At 40.9% G+C, this 19,423-nt stretch overlaps 1 protein-coding gene across 1 annotated transcript in view; it reads right to left on the bottom strand.

Moving 5' to 3' along the window:
- Positions 1–19,423, bottom strand: part of LOC124881469 (mitogen-activated protein kinase-binding protein 1-like) — a 29,701-nt gene that overhangs the window by 3,471 nt on the left and 6,807 nt on the right. The window contains exons 6-32 of the mRNA XM_047387030.1: positions 18,150–18,287; positions 17,852–18,034; positions 17,185–17,345; positions 16,763–16,952; positions 15,903–16,034; positions 15,614–15,795; positions 15,440–15,531; positions 15,222–15,347; positions 14,733–14,803; positions 13,775–13,896; positions 13,605–13,680; positions 13,378–13,489; positions 13,200–13,263; positions 10,238–10,348; positions 9,952–10,109; positions 9,696–9,730; positions 7,497–7,697; positions 7,284–7,417; positions 7,044–7,183; positions 6,181–6,363; positions 5,743–5,809; positions 3,479–3,622; positions 3,177–3,340; positions 2,315–2,935; positions 2,122–2,209; positions 1,113–1,189; positions 623–711 (exon numbers count right to left, since the gene is read on the bottom strand). Coding sequence (XP_047242986.1) covers positions 623–711; positions 1,113–1,189; positions 2,122–2,209; positions 2,315–2,935; positions 3,177–3,340; positions 3,479–3,622; positions 5,743–5,809; positions 6,181–6,363; positions 7,044–7,183; positions 7,284–7,417; positions 7,497–7,697; positions 9,696–9,730; positions 9,952–10,109; positions 10,238–10,348; positions 13,200–13,263; positions 13,378–13,489; positions 13,605–13,680; positions 13,775–13,896; positions 14,733–14,803; positions 15,222–15,347; positions 15,440–15,531; positions 15,614–15,795; positions 15,903–16,034; positions 16,763–16,952; positions 17,185–17,345; positions 17,852–18,034; positions 18,150–18,287 — 3,861 coding nt within the window. The remainder of the gene's footprint in view (positions 1–622; positions 712–1,112; positions 1,190–2,121; positions 2,210–2,314; positions 2,936–3,176; positions 3,341–3,478; positions 3,623–5,742; positions 5,810–6,180; positions 6,364–7,043; positions 7,184–7,283; positions 7,418–7,496; positions 7,698–9,695; positions 9,731–9,951; positions 10,110–10,237; positions 10,349–13,199; positions 13,264–13,377; positions 13,490–13,604; positions 13,681–13,774; positions 13,897–14,732; positions 14,804–15,221; positions 15,348–15,439; positions 15,532–15,613; positions 15,796–15,902; positions 16,035–16,762; positions 16,953–17,184; positions 17,346–17,851; positions 18,035–18,149; positions 18,288–19,423) is intronic.

The raw sequence follows: 19,423 nt of genomic DNA, 5'->3' as shown, positions 1-19,423 counted from the left end.
AGGCAGGGTACACCCTGGACAGGTCGCCAGTCCATCACAGGGCAACACACAAACAACCACGCACACACTCATTCATACACCTAAGAGCAATTTAGAGAGACCAGTTAATCTAACAGGCATGTCTTTGGACTGTGGGAGGAAGCCAGAGTACCTGGTGAAAACCCACACATGCACAGGGAGAACATGCAAACTCCATGCAGAAAGACCCCCAGCCGGGAATCGAATCCAGGACCTTATTGCTGCAAGGCAACAGTGCTACCAACTGCGCCACCGTGCAGCCCGCATATAAATGTATTTGCAAAAATCTGATTCAAGACAATGGAGTTAAAAACTCCTAACGTGAAAACTTGCAGGTGGCTACAGGAAGTCTGCAAAAGCTGAGATCATGAAATGTCATAACTGAAACAACCATGAAGGCCAGTGCTTCAACTTCTTTTCTTAAAAGATGCAAATAAAAAAATCATACATTAGATAAATTTGCTTAACTGTTTCTGTCAGAAAAACGGGCTGTCTCTGATGTTTTTGCTCATGTATTTATTCTGCACTTTGTTTTTCTTTTTAGTTCCTTCTTACAGTCGCTTTGCCTTATTTTTCTACTTACACACACTCCAAACTCACTCACCGCAGTATACAGAACGACAGCTTCCCTCAGACTCTGGTGGAGATCAGTAACGGCTCGTCTGCAAGTCTCCAAGGTGACTGAGTGATCTGCTGCGAGGAGATGGAAAGAATAACTTTCAGGTTTATCACAGCGAGCTGCAAATCAGAGTTTTCCAAATATAAGAAAACAAAGCAACAATGTGTCTCTCTCTGGAGGCAGTTTTGATCAGAGATCGGAGATGATTTTTTACGAGATAATGAAAAGTAACAAAACAGTTTACAAAATTTATAGTGCATGCAGTTAAATCTCTCTGTGAATGACTTGATTTGACACCTAAAAACAGAGTGCACCCTTTGAGGAGGCATGAAATGTCATAATAATCCTGCATGCAGCGTGTGATATGAACAGTGATTTATGATCAAAGGATCTTAAGTGAGCGATAAAAACAAACTAACGAAAGGCACATAGAAACTGCAGGGATTAAGATAATTTGTATTCTGAAAGGTCAAACCTGGCTGTGGGTTCGGTGTACGCTCTTCTTCCGACACCAGAGGGCGCTCTTTAGCAACCTGAACTCCGTCCATAACACTGGGAATAAATGTCAAAAATGTATGTTAATTACAGAGGGAATGTTGCTCCTAGGAAAGTTAACATACTGAGAAATGCCTAAGAGTACCTTGCAAAAGCACTTTTTTCCCACATTGTGTCACTTTTCAACTGCAAAGTTCAATTTATTTTATTGGAACTTTATGTTAAAGACCATACCAAAGTATGGCATACCTGTGAAGTAAAATGATTTCAAATAAAAATGCAAAAAGTGTGGCAATCATTTTTTACTTTGCTCCCTTTATTCTAATAGCGCCAAATAAAATCCAGTGCAACTCCAGAGAGCTCCTTGTCGGGAGTCCCCCAGCGTTAAATTTACTGTCAGTACAAATCTAGCTGCTCTGTGAATGCCTCGGAGGTTTGTTTGAGAACATTGGTAAACAAACAGCATCATGAACAAGAAGGAACAAGACATTATAGGCAGAGGTTTTTTCTTATTTTTTCTTTGTGGCACCAGAGGCATAGAGTATAAAATGATCTGGTTAGATGAGAATCCTTTTTCTTTTGACCTACATGCAAAATGCTTTGCCAACCACGGCACATCACCCTGAATACAACATCTCCACTGTGAGACATAGTGGTGGCACCATCATGCTGTGAGGATGTTTTTCTTTAGCAGGGACAGGGAAAGTCAGAGTTAATGGGAAGGTAGATGGAGTAGAGGGCAATCATAAGAGAAAACCAGTGCAAAACAAATGCACTCAACACTTTTTTTAGATTTTGGAAACCATGAATCTTTCCTTAGGTGTCACAGTAATCCACTAGTCTCCTTGGTGCCTATCGCATAAAATCTTATAAAATACATGGATGTTTGCAGTTGCAATGTGACAAATAGTGTAAAAGTTAAAGAGGTGTAAAAACCTTGGCAAAAACAATGTATACCACTGCTTCTTTAAAACCAAGTTTAACTATACCTCTCAGGAAAGGTGTCTCTATTCTGCCTCACTGGCAGTGAACTTGGAAAAGAAGGATCCAAACTTAAAGAGAGCTGTCTGCATCGTGCTGAAAACAGCAGAGGTATAGACATCTTGTTAGATACAGTATTTGGCTCCTTAGCTGTGTGTCAGTGTGCAACTTCCACAGCGTGTGCTTCTCTTTTTGTCTAACCTTGTGTTTTATCAGGAGACCGTGAAATATCACAGCGAACATCCATAGTAGAGGTGGATGCCCTGAGCCTGGATGCAGAGCAACCGGGGATCGGCTTCACATCCAGGCACAAGCTGCGCCGAGGGCCCAGAGGCTGCTTTGGGAGCGGGATGCGAGAGGGCTGGGTGTTCTGGGTCAGACGGGCTGCTGTATGATGAGGGTGAGCCAGAGAGGACGATTTTGAGAGAGCACCCAATGAAATGGAGGAGTCAGATGAGATGGGGGATGTGAACGTGATGACAGAGGATGAGGGGAGAAGGCTAGACTCCACCTCCAGTTCCAAGGGTGACCTGGCTTCAGGGAAGCATGGGGAATGAGGAGGTGAGCAAGACTGGAAATTGTCCCTTGGAGAGGTGGATCGGCTTCGTTTGGCCTTGGAGCTTGCTGTGGGGTTCATGTAGGAGTGCTGGGGCTTTAGTTTGGGGCTCTCCCATGGTGGGGGTGATGGTGGGGTGTGTGGTGACCCAGAGGATGGGGAAGAGAAATAAAAGGAAGGCTTGGAGGTGCTGTTATTTAAAAGCAGCTCTTGAGGTCTCTTTTGCAGCTCCCTTTGGACATTAGTGGGCACAGGGGAGTGAGAAGCTAGAACAGGAGAGATAAGAAGATTCTATGAATTCTTCAAACAAAATATTTGCTTTATTTTATATATGTACACGAGATAGTTTAACATTTGTAAATTGATTAATTTAGCATGATTAAAGGTAAATTCTGCGTAAAGATGAAGAAATAAGATTAACAACAAATGCAGCCAGGCGGAAACATTAAATGTCGCTGCAAAGTCAGAGCCAGAAATTATAGGAACAAATAAATAAAAAAAACATACAGTTGGTAGATAAGTTCTGTGCAGAACGGGACTTCTGGAAACCAGCTGGTATGTCTAGCATGGATGTAGTTGTTGATGTAGGGTTCAACTTCCTCCATTCAGGGGACCAGGACGTCTTTTTCTTCAGTGGCCGAAGTTTAGGAGAAGAACTCTCCAGAGGCCTGCTGAGATGATACATAGCAGCTTTATATATTTGATTCTAAAGTTATAAATGAATGAGAAAATAACATACATTTCCATGTAAACAGATGAAAAATTCATAATGGTGACTTTTTTCTGACAAAGGTCTGGGCTTTCATTACCTCTCAGTTCTGATGGGGGACACAGGCATCCTGTCTTCCATCCTTCTGCTCTCATCCATCAAGGGCCGAACCTTCGACACGGGAGGCTTAGCAGATTTGTTTTCTTGTTCCGATTCAGTCACTCTGGCAAATGGAGGTACTGGTCTAAACAGAGGGAAGTGATTGCAGAGTGACAAAAGCAAACATTTATTTTCCTTGTGCACATTTTGGTAGTGAAGCTGACCATATCACGCTAAGGTGTGTGAAGTACAATCAAGTCCATACTATGTCAGTTATTGAGATTTAAAGCTGCTGGGGCTTTGCAGTTGCTGCTAGAAGTATTCATACAGTATCACTTGTACTGGGAGTTTTTAATACAGGCTATAATGGCAGTTATCCATGGCAACATATAAAGTGGGCCAAACGAACAGAAGATGAAAAAATTTGCCCCTTGAACAATTTCTCCATGGCTTTTATGTATGTGGAGTCAATAGGGAGTTGGTGCCCCCTGCTAAGCTGCTGATAATAGGGAGACTGATTTAAATGGTTTGTACAGGACTGCACTGCATTACATCTTTTTCCTGCACTTGTCGTTGTCTCCACTACCTCCGCGAACACTTTCTTGTGCCGCTGACATACGGCTGACCACATTCATGGCCAACCAGTGAACAGCAGTCTGTTCACATACATTCTGGCCTTCTTAGCCCCGATGCAGATGAGGAAGAACCAAGACAACTAGTACCAGGCTGGAAAAGCCAGTAATTAGAAAGTAGAGCCCATGGAAAAAGGGCATTAGAGTAGCACAAAGTAAACTATTATTGTGAAATGGAAGGAAATGGATGCATGTTTTTTTACATCCAATTCCCGTAAATTAAATCAAGTGTTTTAGAAGTCTCCTAATTAGAGTGTAATTAATCTACGTGTAAATCCAGCTGTTCTGTGAAAACCTCAGAATTTGTTACAGAACATTGGTGAGCAACCAGCCTCATGAAAGATCAAGGAACACAGCAGACAGTAGTTTTAAACATGGTTAGATTTTAAAATAATATTACGTTTAGGAAACTAAATTTTTTTGGTCTACATGCGAAATACTCTGTGTCACAAAAAACACTTCGCATCACCCTGAACAGACTATCCCCACAGTGAAGCATGGTGGTGACAACATCATGTTGTGAGCACAGGAAAGCTGGTCAGAGCTGATGGGATGATGGATAAGGTTTAGTACAGTGCAACACAGGGTTGCACGGTGGCGCAGTTGGTAGTACTGTTGCCTTGCAGCAAGAAGGTTCCACTCCCCGCCGGGGCTCTTTCTGCATGGAGTTTGCATGTTCTCCCCGTGCATGCATGGGTTCTCTCCAGGTACTCTGGCTTCCTCCCACAATCCAAAGACATGCCTGTTAGGTTAATTGGTCAATCTAAATTGCCCTTAGGTGTATGAATGAGTGTGTGCATGGTTGTTTGTGTGTTGCTGCCCATAGAATGCTGGAGATAGGCACCAGATCCCCCGCAACCCACTATGGAAGAAGCAGTACAGAAAATGACTGACTGGCTGAAAGTGGAACACTGAAAGAAAAGACTGGAGACCAGGGCGGAGATTCGCTATGCAGCAGTACAATGTCCCTAAACTCACAGCAAGAGCTGCAATGAAATGATTTGGATCTAAGCATAGTCATGGCAAGGATGGCCCAGCCTAAGTCTAGGCCTAAATCCAACTTAGAATCTGGGGCAAGATTTGAAAATTGCTGTTCACAAATCTAACTTGGGTGAGCTTCAGCTTTTTTCAAAAATATAATGTATGTCTCTAGATGAAAGAACTGACAAAAGGTGGTTTTTACAAACTAACAAATGACTGAGTCTGAATAAATCAATGTCACATTTTCTGGAATACTGTTTATAAAATATAGAAAAAATGGAAAACTGTATAATTTTTATTCCACTCTACAATTATTCACCACTTGGTGTTGATCTGTCAGATAAAATCCAAATAAATTACATTAAAGTTTGTGGTTGCAATGTAACAAAATGCAATGCTTTGTATCTCTTATTCTGAAAGGACTTTTCCCCTTTTATATCAAACTATTAAACATATTTTTCTGCTTGAAAAGCCATGCAGTCTATTATAAAAGGAAAAAACAAATCACTTTAATCTAAAGAGAAACATCAAACTGACATCTTAGCTAGATCAGGAAGGTACGCAGATGGTTTAACAGAGCAGCCTGTCAGCACCCACAAGGGTTTATAATTATAGTCGAGGGTCCATATCGGCCCGAGGTGGTAAGCAGTACCTGTTATTATGTCCTTTGGCCAGGAAGCGTGAAGACATGCTGAGCCTTGGGACTCTGCTCTGCTCAGCTGCAGAAAGAAAAAAAAAACAGAAAGATGGAGACAGAAACAGAAAGTGGAAGTGAGACCAGGTGAGGAATCAATAATGTCTGTCTCTGCACATGGATGTGGGGTCATTGAAAGAAATACTGAGATACTGTGAGACATAAAAGGCCTAAGGCCATGCCTAAACTGGGATTTTCTGTTCAATATCTTAAAGAGTTTGAGAGGTCAGAACAAAACTTCACAGTCTATATCTGGATTACTTTGTTACAGAAAGAAAACATTTCACATCCACCTTTTCCAATAGCTGGGCTCTGTTTGAGAGTAATGACATTAAAGAGAACTCAGTCTGGTCACTGCTAATTTAAACGGATATGTAAAGGTTTGTTCAGCCCTACCTGAGTTGCAGCTTTCTGCCAAGGTCTCAAAGTTCTGCTTTAGGAAGTCCTCCTGACTGTGATCATGAGTGTCGTTCACTGTTCTCAGAGCTTCATCCATACTCGTTACTAGCACAGTCTTCCTTTCAGCCTCCTCCTCCTCGTTCTCCTTATCAGGACTGCCACAACTTAGAGAGTCCACATCTGCAGGAAATGAAAGCAAGGTGAGGAACTGACAGAAGTTGTAGCACAAAGGAGACATGAGGAAAACCACTTCAGCACTCGACTTTCCTGCTTGTATAGCATTTAGTATTTGGGTAAAAGGTCGCTCTAAACCAGCTAAATGTCAAGCCGGACCTTGGTGGATACCTTCCGATTTTATATCCCTAAAAACATTTTCACATTTTGTCATGTTAGAACAAGAAACTTTAATGCATTTTATTTTGATGTCATTACATTGACCCACACAAGACACTGCATAGTTATGAAGTACAAGGAAAATGATACATGGGTTGTTGTGCCGGAAAGTCCCCCTCTGCCTCCATCTTAAGCCTTATGCAGCCTCCAACAGGTTTATTTCAAGGATTTGCCTCTATCCATGTCCCCATCTACATTAACCAGCTTCCCTGTCCCTACTGAGGAAAATCATCACCACAGTATGATGCTGCTATCACCATGTTTCACCAAAGGGATCGTGTCCTTTGGGGCGATGTTTGATGTTCTTTTATCGCCACGAATAGTATTTGCATGTAGACCAAAAACAATAATAATAATAATTAGTCCTTGCTCAACTCATACAACGGAATACATTAAAGTTTGCATTTGTAATGTGACAAAATGCTAAAGAGTTGAAGGGTGTATGAATCTTATCAGAGTGACCTCACCATCCAGGATGCGATCTGGGCTGGACTCCCTGCTGTCGTAGCCTAGCGAGCAGGCGCTGTCTGGGCTGCGGCTGTCCTGGCTCTCAGTGCGGATCATTTGTCTCTGTGGGCTGCAGGGCTGCACTGTCACCATGTAATCACTGCAGGGCATCAATAGGGACATGGAAACAGGGAGGAAACACTTAACACCTAACATTGCTTTCCCTTGATTTAAACAGCGTGGAATAATTGAAGAGTTACCCATCCACTGGACTTGTGTCATCTTTATCTTCCTCTGGGAAGAGCACCGATCCATCCATCTCCTTGACACACTTTGATGTGGCTGATTGCAGCCAAGCTGGGCGCCTTCTACATCTCTCCTCCAACTGCTGCTCCTGAAAATGACCGTTCCAGGTTTAAAAACCTGCATCCAAATCCCTACCATTAGTTCGTAAGGCACAAACATCTGTTCACCTCAGGGTCTTGGAGGCTGGAGCTGCTCTGTTTCTCTCTTTCATGAGTGGGGCAGTTGGGGGTTTTCTTTTGACCAAAGGTCTCCAGTTGCCTCAAGTCCAGCATGGATTTTACCATCAGTTCCAGTGAACCAATACGACGAGACCAACGTCTCCGTGGTTGTTTGGTGGGATCAGAAATGACGTGGCTGACAGCCCCATGCTGGACAGGAAACAGGAAATAAACAGATGCAGTACAGTGCTTTATACCAGGCTTTTCACACTTTGTCATGTTACAAAAACAGACTTTAGGGTATTTTATCTGGATTTACCAGACCATCATAAAACAGCATATGATTATGAAGTGGAAGAAACGTATTTTGCAGCCTCTAACAGGTTTCTTCTAGAACTGCCTTGTATTTAGATCCCTCCATCTTCCCATTAACTCTGACCAGCTTCTCTGTCCCTGCATAATCTCCACAGCATGATGCTGCCACCACTATGCTCACAGTTGGGATGCTGTGAAACAGGATAAGGAGAAGTGTAAATTGATGCAGTTTTGGTCTTGTCTGACCAGAACACCTTTTACATCGTTGCTGTGGCTTGTAGCAAACTGCTAACAGGGGTTCTCAAGACTTGTTTTTCCCAACAATGGCTTTCTTGTTGCCACTCATCCATACAGGCAAGAGCTGTGGTGTACAAACTACTGGTTGTCCCTTTTAACACATTTACTTGAGCTGTGGATCTCGGCAGCTTCTCCAGAGTTACCATGAGACTCTTGGCTCTGAATAACACTCTGCTTGCAAGAACAAGTCTTGGTAGGTTTGCAGTTGGGCTTTGATTTTTTTGTTTGCGATCCTCAACTGAACAGAGGTCCGTGAGATGTTCAAAGCATTGGGAACTGTTTTATAAAGTGACCCTGCTTTAAACTTCTCCAAAACCTGTAAGGTGCTCCTTGAGGTCTTCACAGGACAGCTGGATTTACAGTATATTGATAATATGTGACACACAGATGGAATTTATTCGCTTATTAGATGATCTCTGAATACTGTGGAATAAGACACCTATATATGTCTGTAATGCTTAGAGCACAGAATCCTGTAAACGTCTGGCAAAAACTCATCTCCTTTTCAAAAACTCATCTCCTTTTCAAAAACTCATCTCCTTTTCCTGGCCTTTGACGGATTAGAGCATGACATAGTTTTTAAAAGTCCGTATTATTTTTGCTCTTGTTTGCCTTATTATATTCTATTTACATCTTTATTATGTATTCTATTTTATTATTGTTTGGTGAAATTATGAAGCACTTTGGGCAGTTTTAGTTGTTTTTAAATGTACTATATGAATAACTTTGGCATTAACATTCTAAAGTCAATTGTTACACTGGATTTTTATTTAGGGATATCAGAGTAGGGGGGTTAAATAGAGATGTATGCAACACTTTTTTATGTATACAAAACTGTTGAAAACTATGTATCTGTCATGATTTGTAGATCTTTGGGTTTAGTTTGTCTTCTAATGGGGTTGTTTACACCATTTGTGTATTATTATTTCTTGGGTCTTGCTTTTGATATTTATTGTTTATGTTCTCCAGGTGGCACGTTATTGTTCATGGTGCGTGTTTTAGTTCTGTTTTATCTTTAAGATATTTCCTTTGGTTAGATTGCATCCTTGTTTTTCTGTTTAGTTCCAGTCCTGTTTTGGTTCCCACTCTCACCCATTACCACCATCATCAGCTTCATTCAGTCCACCTGCGTCGTACTAATCAGTCTCCCTGTCTCACCTGCATGTGGCACCATTTATACCCTTCGCAGGTTAATTATGTTTGTTCATGCCAAGTCTATCTATGTCCATGCCTGCTTTTTGCCTCATACCAAGATGTAAGTTTTTGCCTTTTTATTATTAAGTTGTTTCTACTCACCGAGCTGCTTCTACCTGCCTGTCTGCATTCTCTAGCATCTCTTCCTGACAATATCATGTTCCTTCCACTTCACAATTCCGCATTAATTTGTGTTAGTCTATCACATAAAATGTCAATAAAATACACTGAGGTTTGTGGTTGTGACTTGACGACATGTGGAGGGTGTCATGGGTATGAATGCTTTTTCAGGGTAGTGCATACACAGAAACATTCATGCCTTCTTGTAAGCCAAATACAACGTTTTTGGCGTTTTTCAAATTGATTTGTTATTAGCTTATTTAAAACCTCTAACTTTGTTACCTTTCTCTCCTCCCAGTCCTCTTCTTCTTCTGAGCCTAATGTTGGATAAAAGAGAAAAATAGTGTGGTTGAAAAATCATAAAGTTATAATGACATCTCTACTGTTGCATGGCTTTGTTAGATTTGCTAGCCCTCCACATGGAACTATAAACAGAGCAAAACAACTGTTGATCAGCTGCTCATGTCTATTGCTGGGGGGCATCCATTTATTAACCAATACATTTATTAAAGTTGCTCTTTTTACATTGTGACACTACCTGTGTCATCCTCTCCATGGCAGCTGTTAGAGGAGCCGCTGCTCTTGCTGTCATCTGCATCATTAGTGTCTTCATTCTCCTCCGTGTCCTCCACCTCATTCTCCTGGTCGCTGTCAGAGGACAGACCAACCAGAGCAGGAGCACTGTACATCTCCTGCCTACGATAAAGCAGCAAGGCGTTATAATGATGAGATTTTGTGGGGCATCAGTATGAAAAGGACAGAACTCATTAGAAAGAATCGCTGGTTCTGTTGTGAAGGCTCAAAATAAGCACGTGTGTCTCCACCTCATTCCTGAATCCCCACAGCGAGGTGAGTTTGGATGTTTTTCCATCTGGTAAAGCCTCTCCTTCATGGCAATTGTAAGTTCTGGAGCAAGGCGCCAGACAAAGACACAGCTGGGGGAGAAAAGCATACAAGCATTAAATATTTAGGTTTTCATCTCATTGTAACAATTATGGAAACCATCTGCAAACACATTTCCAGAGTCATTTCCTCTAATGCAGAAGATGGAAATTTATTACATATGACCACTGCTCCAATACAGAATTTGTTAAGATTTATTTTATTATTGTTTGTAATAAATGATTCAATAAACCAGTTGGTGAACTAGTTTTATAAAAAAAAAAAATACAACAAACAAAAGATAAGTCTTCTTTCAGTCATAGCCAAACCCGAACCAAAGCTTGCAGTTAACGGTTATGACAAAGTGTCAAAGATGCAGCCTCAAAGGTAAACACAACAGCCAAAAGGCTTCCTGAAATCAAAATTGCGAGGAAGAGTCTAATAGTACTAGTAATTTAGAAGTATTTATACTGAGTGATGATGAGGATTAAAAGAGGCTTAGATATAAGTTCACCAGTTTGCACAAACACTCTACTACTGCTTTGCTACTGTGGTATTTGATATGGGTGATGTAGTCAGCTGCCAAAGGTGGCATTTTGTCAAGGGCTCCATGAGTGCCTGCCCCTCCACCGCCCTCCTTCTCCACCAGGTTCAACAGGTGTAGTTTGCTGCTGAGGTCTAACACATGTTGTGGAAGAAGGGGGAGCGGAGGATTCTCTGGTCTCCCTTGCTGGGCCAGGGATGCATCTTATAGTGCATCTAATACAATTAGTTTGCTATCACAAAGCACATTTCATTTATTAAATTGTAAATATAGCAGTTTATTTGCATGAAACGCAGAAAAAAAAATGAAACAAAAATGAATCTGCACTCCAAAGAGGGTAAATTACTTCAGGCCTAAGTAGTTTTGACTGATGTTGGGGCATTGGTGGTGATAACCTACTACTCTGCTTGAGTGCCAATTACACACATGGAAGATGGACAAAAAATTTCAAAACCTTCAAGTGTCCAGTTTAGGAAAAAGAGAAACGAAGATGAGGAAAAACAAGTAAAAAATAAAGGTATGCAGCTGTGTCATCTCTTGGAGCTAAAAAAGTCTTATGTTGGCTGTAGCCTGTTGCAAGATGCTTACTATTAATTAGTAACGTTAGACGCTGTTTACGTTTAGCTGATTAGGACGACATTTGGTTTTCAGCAGAAAATATTACCCTTTTGAAGATTGAAATTCTTCTAAAACTAAACTACTACATGGGAAAATAACATTGGGCTACTATAATTACTAAAGGTAATGATGTTGTGATGTAGCCTGTACTGTGTTAAATAGTTATTACCTGGAAGTGGTGTTGATTTTTCTAATTGATTTGTTTCCTATTCCAAATATTTCACAAACTGGACATATACGTAGGCCTGTTTGTTTTTATCTTAGTTGTTAGCTGTTTGCTATGTCAGAATGACAGTCCTAGATCACTTCACATTACTTGGGAAAGTTATGTTAGCCTGCAGTAAATATTCAGTATTTTATTAGGCTAATTCTCAACAACGGATTTATTGCCTAATCAGGGGTGGGACGTATCTAGTTACATTAAGTTGCATTACTGTAATTAAATACAATTTGTCTGTACTTTGCATTTCTTTCAGTAGTTTACAAAAGCTGAACTTTTGCTCTTACTTGAGTACAATTTGATTTAAGTATTTTACTCAGTTACATTTAAAATAATTTACTGAGTACTGAGTAAAAAATAAAATGTATTTCCTTGCTATCAAGGAAAGCAAAAAGGGTCGATTTTTAGGTGGAAGTTGTTGTGCACTTTAATGTGTGTTTTCTTGTTTGAAGTGCAATAGGGTAAATTGTTTTATTAAAAGAAGGGTAAGGCTTTACATGACAGTTGTGCAATTAAATTTGCTGCTTAATCAAAGTGGAATTGTAACACTATTGGTGCAATTTAGAAATGCCTTATTTTATAGGTATTAGGCAGCCAGATAACCGAGAAAGGACACACATTAGACAGCGGGCCTGGAGATGGGGTCTGGACAACAGAGCCGCTAACCTTAGAGCATAAAACAACTACAACACTAATACCTTTTCCTGCTTATGTTCTTTGCTTAGAGGATGGATTATTTACAGCTGGACATGCAGCACTGACAGTCCACCTGCGTCCCACGGAAAAGATGTGCTTTTGTTTTTGACTGGTTTGATTCTAGTTCACTGTGGTCTAATCTAATCCACAACCATCTTAATTTTTATTATGTCACTTAAAATACAGCTGAAACCAGACCCATAACCTTTTTTAACTTACAGTCTTACATTGAATCAGACAAAAAGTTTATCTTTTTAAGGTCAGTTGGATTATTGAGTCAGACGTTTACATACACTAAGATTATTTGCACGCAGATGATGATATCATAGCTTTGTAAGCCTCTGAAACATTTCAGTTAATTGGAGGCAAACTTTTGGATGTATTTTAAGGCGACTCATCAAAAACACAACTTTGTTGTAAGACATCACAGAGAAATCAAAAGAAGTCAGAACAGGCATTTGTGGACCTCCTCAAGTCTAGTTCGACTTGAGGAGGTCCACATTGACTTGTACCATATCTATGGTACAATTTCCAGATGGCTGAGGGTGCCGTGTCCTTCTGTTCAAACACAATGTTTTGAGTAGTGAAATTTGCAAAAGACAAAATTTTTGCTCCTTAGAATAAAGGGCTGACCTGTCTCCCACAGATCAAAAGTAGCAACATATCCATCAGCGAGTCAGATATCTAAGGCCACAAACAGCCTTTTAAATAAAATACATTGTGCAGTTCTTGTGTTAACTTGTCAAGAATGGGTCACTGTGAACATTAAGTGTCAGGTTCTGAGTCACCTTCCTGTGTGAGTAGGAAGTAAAGACCATTCTCTCACCTGTCTCCTGATACAGAGATTAAATGCTTGCAGTCGTTGGTGAACTTCATCCCAGTGATAATTTCTACAAAACAAAAACCGACACTTTATGATGTTACCCAGGCTAACAGTATTTATTTCTTTTCAGATAAATACGAATAGCAGCTCATAGACGTAATCTTCGAAGCGGTTCCGTTACCTGAGTGACCGAACATTGTGGCAACACACTCCCCCGTGTAGAAGTCAAAGATGCTGATGTTTTTATCGGAGCAGCTGGCGGCCACATATTGACCCGATGGATCGATCTGAACCTTTTGGAACAAATAAAGAGAGTTCCTTATTTCCTGAAGTGTGTGTATAAGTGGTGTGTGTATATATGTATATATATTGCAGCCTCTGCACAGTGAACTGGAGAAGAGATGTTACCCTGAGGAGACTGCCATCTTCACTCAGTGATCCTTTGTAGAGCTTTCTCTGTTTGCCACTGCTGATGTTGAAAATCCTGTATTCAGAAAAAGAACAAGCCTGAGGATGTTTCAAACCGCCAACCATGTGACCCTTAAGAAAAAAAAAACACACAGGCCCCACACACTCACCTGATGCAGCGGTCCTGACAGCCAACAGCTGCGTACTTGCAGGTGGCGTCTACACTCATGTCGTAAAGTGTGGTTTTCCTCACCATGTGGTGAGAACGCCTGAACTCTGTTCCTCTGTCAGTCTGCAGCATGAAAAATCAAAATGTCAGCAAGAGAGGTGCACATTTTTTCTCATAGAAAAACTCTGAACTGTGTAACTAAACTCCAGATTACCTACTAGCATTAAGATTCAATAAATGTTTGGATGCTGATGGAAAGTTTAACTACAAACACTAACCAGCCACTTCTGCCACAGAACATAATGTATTGATTCGAGGCCCAGACTTAAATCATGTATGAGGTTTATGAAGCTATATGTAGCTTATGCAACTCTGACTGAACCAAAAGCAAGTTTACACAGCATTTTACAGTGCCTTATAAAAGTATTTACACCCAAGGAATACACCAGGCAGGTCAGAGACACATTTGTGGAGAATTTTCAAGAAGAAAGATGTTATAAAACAATATCCAGGTTTTGGACATCTCATGGAGCGCTGTTCAACACATCACCCAGCACACTGCAAACCCAGCAATACATGGTTCTCTACATAAAATCACAGACCAGGCAAGGAAAGCATTAATCAGGGAAGCACCCATGAGATGCAGAGATCCACAGCTCAGGTGGGAGAATCTATTGACAGAACAGCATAGTGGCAGAGCTGATAGACAGACATCAAAAGTCCTGTGTGTAGTTTGCCACAAGCTACATAGGAGGGCAGCAAACATGCAGAAGAAGAAGGCTCTACTCTGATGAGACCAAAGTGGATTTTTTTAGCCTACATGCAAATCAGCATTTGAGGCAAGAGTCTAACACTGCACCATCACCCATGTGTATTTGGAAGTGTGCTTGTTGTATGTTCCACAGTAAATGTCAGATAAAAGGTAATAAAAGAAGGACAGAATGTTGCTCAGATGTTACCTTGTGTGCTGTGCGGAAGTAGATGCTCTTGTCTGCTCCACAGCTAATCATCCTCACTTTGTTGTCATTGGCTAGAGAACAAAATACAATTATTAAATGATTTATTTATCGCCAGACTTTTATGATGGGCAAAAAAATAAATGGGTAAGCTCTTATCAAAATGCTCTTATTGGTGTTTAATTATGATTTACAGCCAATGGAAAAATCTAGAGATGCCACACTAGTTAAGCATCATAAATTACAGACTTAATAATAAATCAACGACTGTAACTGATGCACATATGTTAGGTAAATGAGGGAAAAGCAGGACTTTGCTCCAGCAAACAGATAAAACCCAAATTAACAATGCATGTAGATTTCATTAATTATGTAAAGAAGCGCTCCTGTAAGCTCACAAAAGTGGGACTTTGTGTGTGACTGAGCGGTGATAATAGCAAGGATTAAGAATAGATTAGCCGTCAGATGTCTTTGGCGTCTCAAGTGGCTCACCAGCAAAGCGGACGGCTGTTATGGATGAGGAGTGCTCGCCGAGCGTCTGCACCAGGCTGTAGCTATCATCTGCGTCCAAGACATGGATCAGACGGTCCCTGCTAGCTGTGGCAAGCAGCTTTAGACCTGGCAGTAATGAAACCATGTCAATGCACTGCGATTGTAAATTTATCCTAAAACACACTCAGTCATTTCAGGCATAGGCACAGACAACTGACCTGTTTCTGGTTTACTGTACTCCAGACAGAGGATCTCAGCATCATGGGCTTCCACTTTAAGAATCTGCTCCATGCTGCTGAGGTCATGTACCCTACACAAGAGTGGTATCACGTTACAGACAGAAGGTCGTACAAGTCCATCAGTTGTTCTCTGTTTTTGCCCCCATAAATCACCTCAGCATCCCGTTGCGGTCTCCAGATGCCAGGTGTTTGCCATCAGGACTGACACAGATGGTCCTGATGCCTGCTTTGATTTCTGCAGTCTGCACATCTCCTGATTTTTCTGTGTTCACATTACATTCTGGATCCAGCAGGTTGCCTGTGTTTCCATCTATGTAAATTATCTTCAATAGATCCTGTAAAACAAATAATGAGTACAAAGCCGACCAATCATGGGGGGTATTTTACCTCAGTTTCAATATGTTTGAAAAAAAAGAAACTTGTAGCATAAAGCCAAACTTACATTGCTGAGGATGTTCTGGGATTGTGTTGAGTCCTCCGTCCTCCATATTCTGATGGTGCTGTCAGCTGAACAAGTAAAGAATGTACTTAACGACAAACCTGCGGCCAACCCCCCAGGAACATCTGGAAACACCTGAATGATGACAAGACTGGGGAATATTAATTCAATTCAGCAGGATGCTGCAACAGCAAAAAGTGTGAATACACACTTTTTATTATTTTATTTTTATTTTTGAACTGAAGAAGTAATAGAAAAAGTCTTAGAAATTATCATTCATCTTCATTATCATTTTAGTCAATGGATGATGTTCACAAGGAATTATAGGAAGAAAAGAAATCAACTCCTCGTTTGCAGTATGTGTACTAAGAAAGCATCGATGGTACAACAGTAAGGAAGTTAGATTATACCTTGCTTGGGAGAACTCTATTGTTACAACGATTTTATTTATGCTCAGATTATGTTACACACAGGTGGACTTTTTTCAGAAATGTGATGACTTTTGAGGGCAATTGATTGCAACAGATCTCATGCAGGGAATAAATATAAATGCATGCCACACATTACAGATTTGTGCTGACAAATTCATTTTACTTCCACTTTAAAACTATGAGCTACTCTGCTTTGGTCTATCACATAAAAGCTCGGCACAATACATGGAAGTTTGTGGTTGTAACGTGACAAAATGTGGAAAAATTCCTAAAAGTTCTGGAAGTGATCTGCCATCAGTATCTATCTATTTATCAATTATCCATCAATAACCTAATCATTCACTCTGTTGTTTTATCGTTAAGGGGCCATTCAGGGGTTATTGTGTCAGAGGAGGTTTTTTTACACAACCTCTTAATGCTGCATGTGTTTACCTCCAGGTCCCAAACAGAGGCAGCATGGAAGAGGGCAGAGTTCACCTTCCCGACCCGGTGCACCTCTCTAACATCCCACACATACAAACTGTGGTCATTGTACACACAGCTGAGCCAGCGGTTCACAGGATCATAGGTGACTGCAATGACGTCTGGGCATCGGTCTTCTGTTTTGGTGTTAAATAGATGGCTGTGAGAGGAAACGTTGGAATAAATTGTAAAAAAAATAATCAGTATCAAAGAATGAATAGAGTAAATTTCAGCTTATACTACTTTAAAAAAACAAACGAGGCATTTGGGAGGGCTTTAGAATGTGGACTAATGCCACGTGAGACAAGAAGCTCTATAAACAGAGTCGTTGATTTGGCCCATCACTGGATGGCTGCCAGAAAGTGCTGTGTTACTCCTGAGCTCCTCCTCACTTGGCCTCGGTGACGGCTGAGACGTCAGAGCCGAGGGGATGAGGCCGCGGCAGCGTGCTGACAAAGTGCAGGTCGACCGGGCTGAAGGTTCGCACTGTTCCATCAGCGCAGCCGCAGAAGATCATATCTTCAGACAGAGACAGGGACTGAGCCACACCAGTCTGAGAGAGAGGACACAACAAGGGGACAAACTTAGTACACAGCTCTGTTTACAATCATAACAAGCACAGCCATTTTTGACTCTTTGCCACTTCTTGTATTTAGATCCTCCACCAGAGGGCAGAAAACAAGTAAATGACCATCAAATGAGCTTTATCATCCTAAAAGTGTAGCAAAACCAGAAGAAAACTGTGAGGGGCAAATACTTGTTCCCACCACTGGGACTTTGTTGTAGAAGGAGACATCCAAGACATATATCAAAAGTGATACATTTGCCATTACAGGGTTAACATAACAGATGGTCACTTATCGAAAGTATTAATGGCGTACAGCAATTAGAACCATAATAATGGCTGGATGAATATGATGCAGAGTGCTTGGACCAGATCCAACAGCTCCAGTACATCACATTTCGCTGAATGGAATAACAAAGCATCACTGATATCCTCTGTGGTCAACAGGGGAGTGAGTTACTAGGCCCAAACAAGCATCCATTAACGTCACTCACCCGCAGGTCCACCCACTTGTCCAGCATCCTCTTGCTGTTAAACTCACACAGCAGACCAGAGGAGGTTATGCAGAAGGTGGAGTCAGACTGAGAGCCCCGCCCACAAGAAACATCAGAGAAGAAGTTGTTCCTCAGCTCCCCCAACAGCCCGGAGCGGCCCAGCAGAGGCATGGGAGTACTGGTCTGTATCCAACATAAAGGGAAATATTATTACAGATGAAACATGGGCTCATTTTCTTTTTACTTCAAGTATGAGAATCCAGTTTCTTTATTACCATAGACAAAAACTCTTTAATACCTTGCTGGCCTTACAGTGGTCCAGATACCAGAACCTGACGTGTCTGTTCCCAACAGTCACAAAGTAAGAGCTGTCCTCAGAGAAAGAAACACCTGTCACCTTGCTGGACACCTTGTTTGCAGCCACAACTACATCTTTCTGTAAGAGAAAAGCACAAAGATACCTTTGAACCAGATCTACATAGTTGATAGCAATATTTAGTTTTATGTCAAATATTAGAATCCGTAAAAAAGTCTAACTTGACATTGCGGTGCTTGTTTAGCGCTCCATGGGCAATCTGCCCCCCCGCTCAGTGTTTGTGTGTTAAACAATAAGCCAGTCTGCATCCACTTGGCCTTTCAGTACAAAAGAGTAGGAGGAAATGGGTGGGTTTTTTGAAACAATTGTTTAAAATCAGCCACTTTTAGGTGAAGATGACTATTAAACGTTATAATGTTCAATATCTTGCCTAGTGAGAGAGGCACCACCCCTCTCTTGACCCTGCAAGGACAAGCAGGTATAGATGGATGGATGGATGGATGGATGGATGGATGGATGGATGGATGGATGCATGGATGGATGGATGAAAGAATTTATGCATCTTTAGTCTTGAAATGACCAATCTACAGGACTGTATATTTTGTGAGTGCATCTGTATTTGCTAATTTAGTTTCTACATTTATTTTAGTAAAACATACAATTTAGGTCAGAAGCTTTTTTATAAAGACAAGGTTTACATTTAATTAAATGTAATCTGGTTCATTTCTGTAGTGCCAATGTCATTTAAATGCACTTTGCAAGTCAAACAGGTCTGTGTAGGAGAATTTGGTCTGAAGAAACCAAACTCAAACTTTTGGGTCCCAATGCCAAAAGTTTGTATAAAAATAATCAAGCATCACCAAAATAAATACCATATCTAGAGTAAAACAGGTGGCAGCATTGTGTTTTGTTTTGTTTGTTTTTTAGATGAAAGCTGAAGATAAAAATAAATTTTCTTCAGCATCACTGCGCGTCCAACTCCATCCAAATTAACCAGAAATTGACTTCCTCAGAAGAAATGCGAGGTTTAAAATGGCAAAGGGTTTAAATCCAACCACTCCTCAAAAATTTGACAGATTTTAAGCTTTGGCACGACAGAGTGAGCAATTGTTAAGTCAAGATGTGGCACACTGTTAGACTCATGCCAAGAAAGACTCAGTGCTGTCACTTGATTTAAAATGAATCAGTTTAAATGTGTGTTTACGTATGGAACCATTGCCATTTCTTGTTATTTTTTATAACCCCCCTTCCCAACA

The sequence above is a fragment of the Girardinichthys multiradiatus genome, chromosome 15 (assembly GCF_021462225.1).
Source record: "Girardinichthys multiradiatus isolate DD_20200921_A chromosome 15, DD_fGirMul_XY1, whole genome shotgun sequence".
NCBI lineage: Eukaryota > Metazoa > Chordata > Actinopteri > Cyprinodontiformes > Goodeidae > Girardinichthys > Girardinichthys multiradiatus.
The sequence above is the reverse complement of the archived record's forward strand: the minus strand, read 5'-3'. Positions and strand labels throughout refer to the sequence as shown.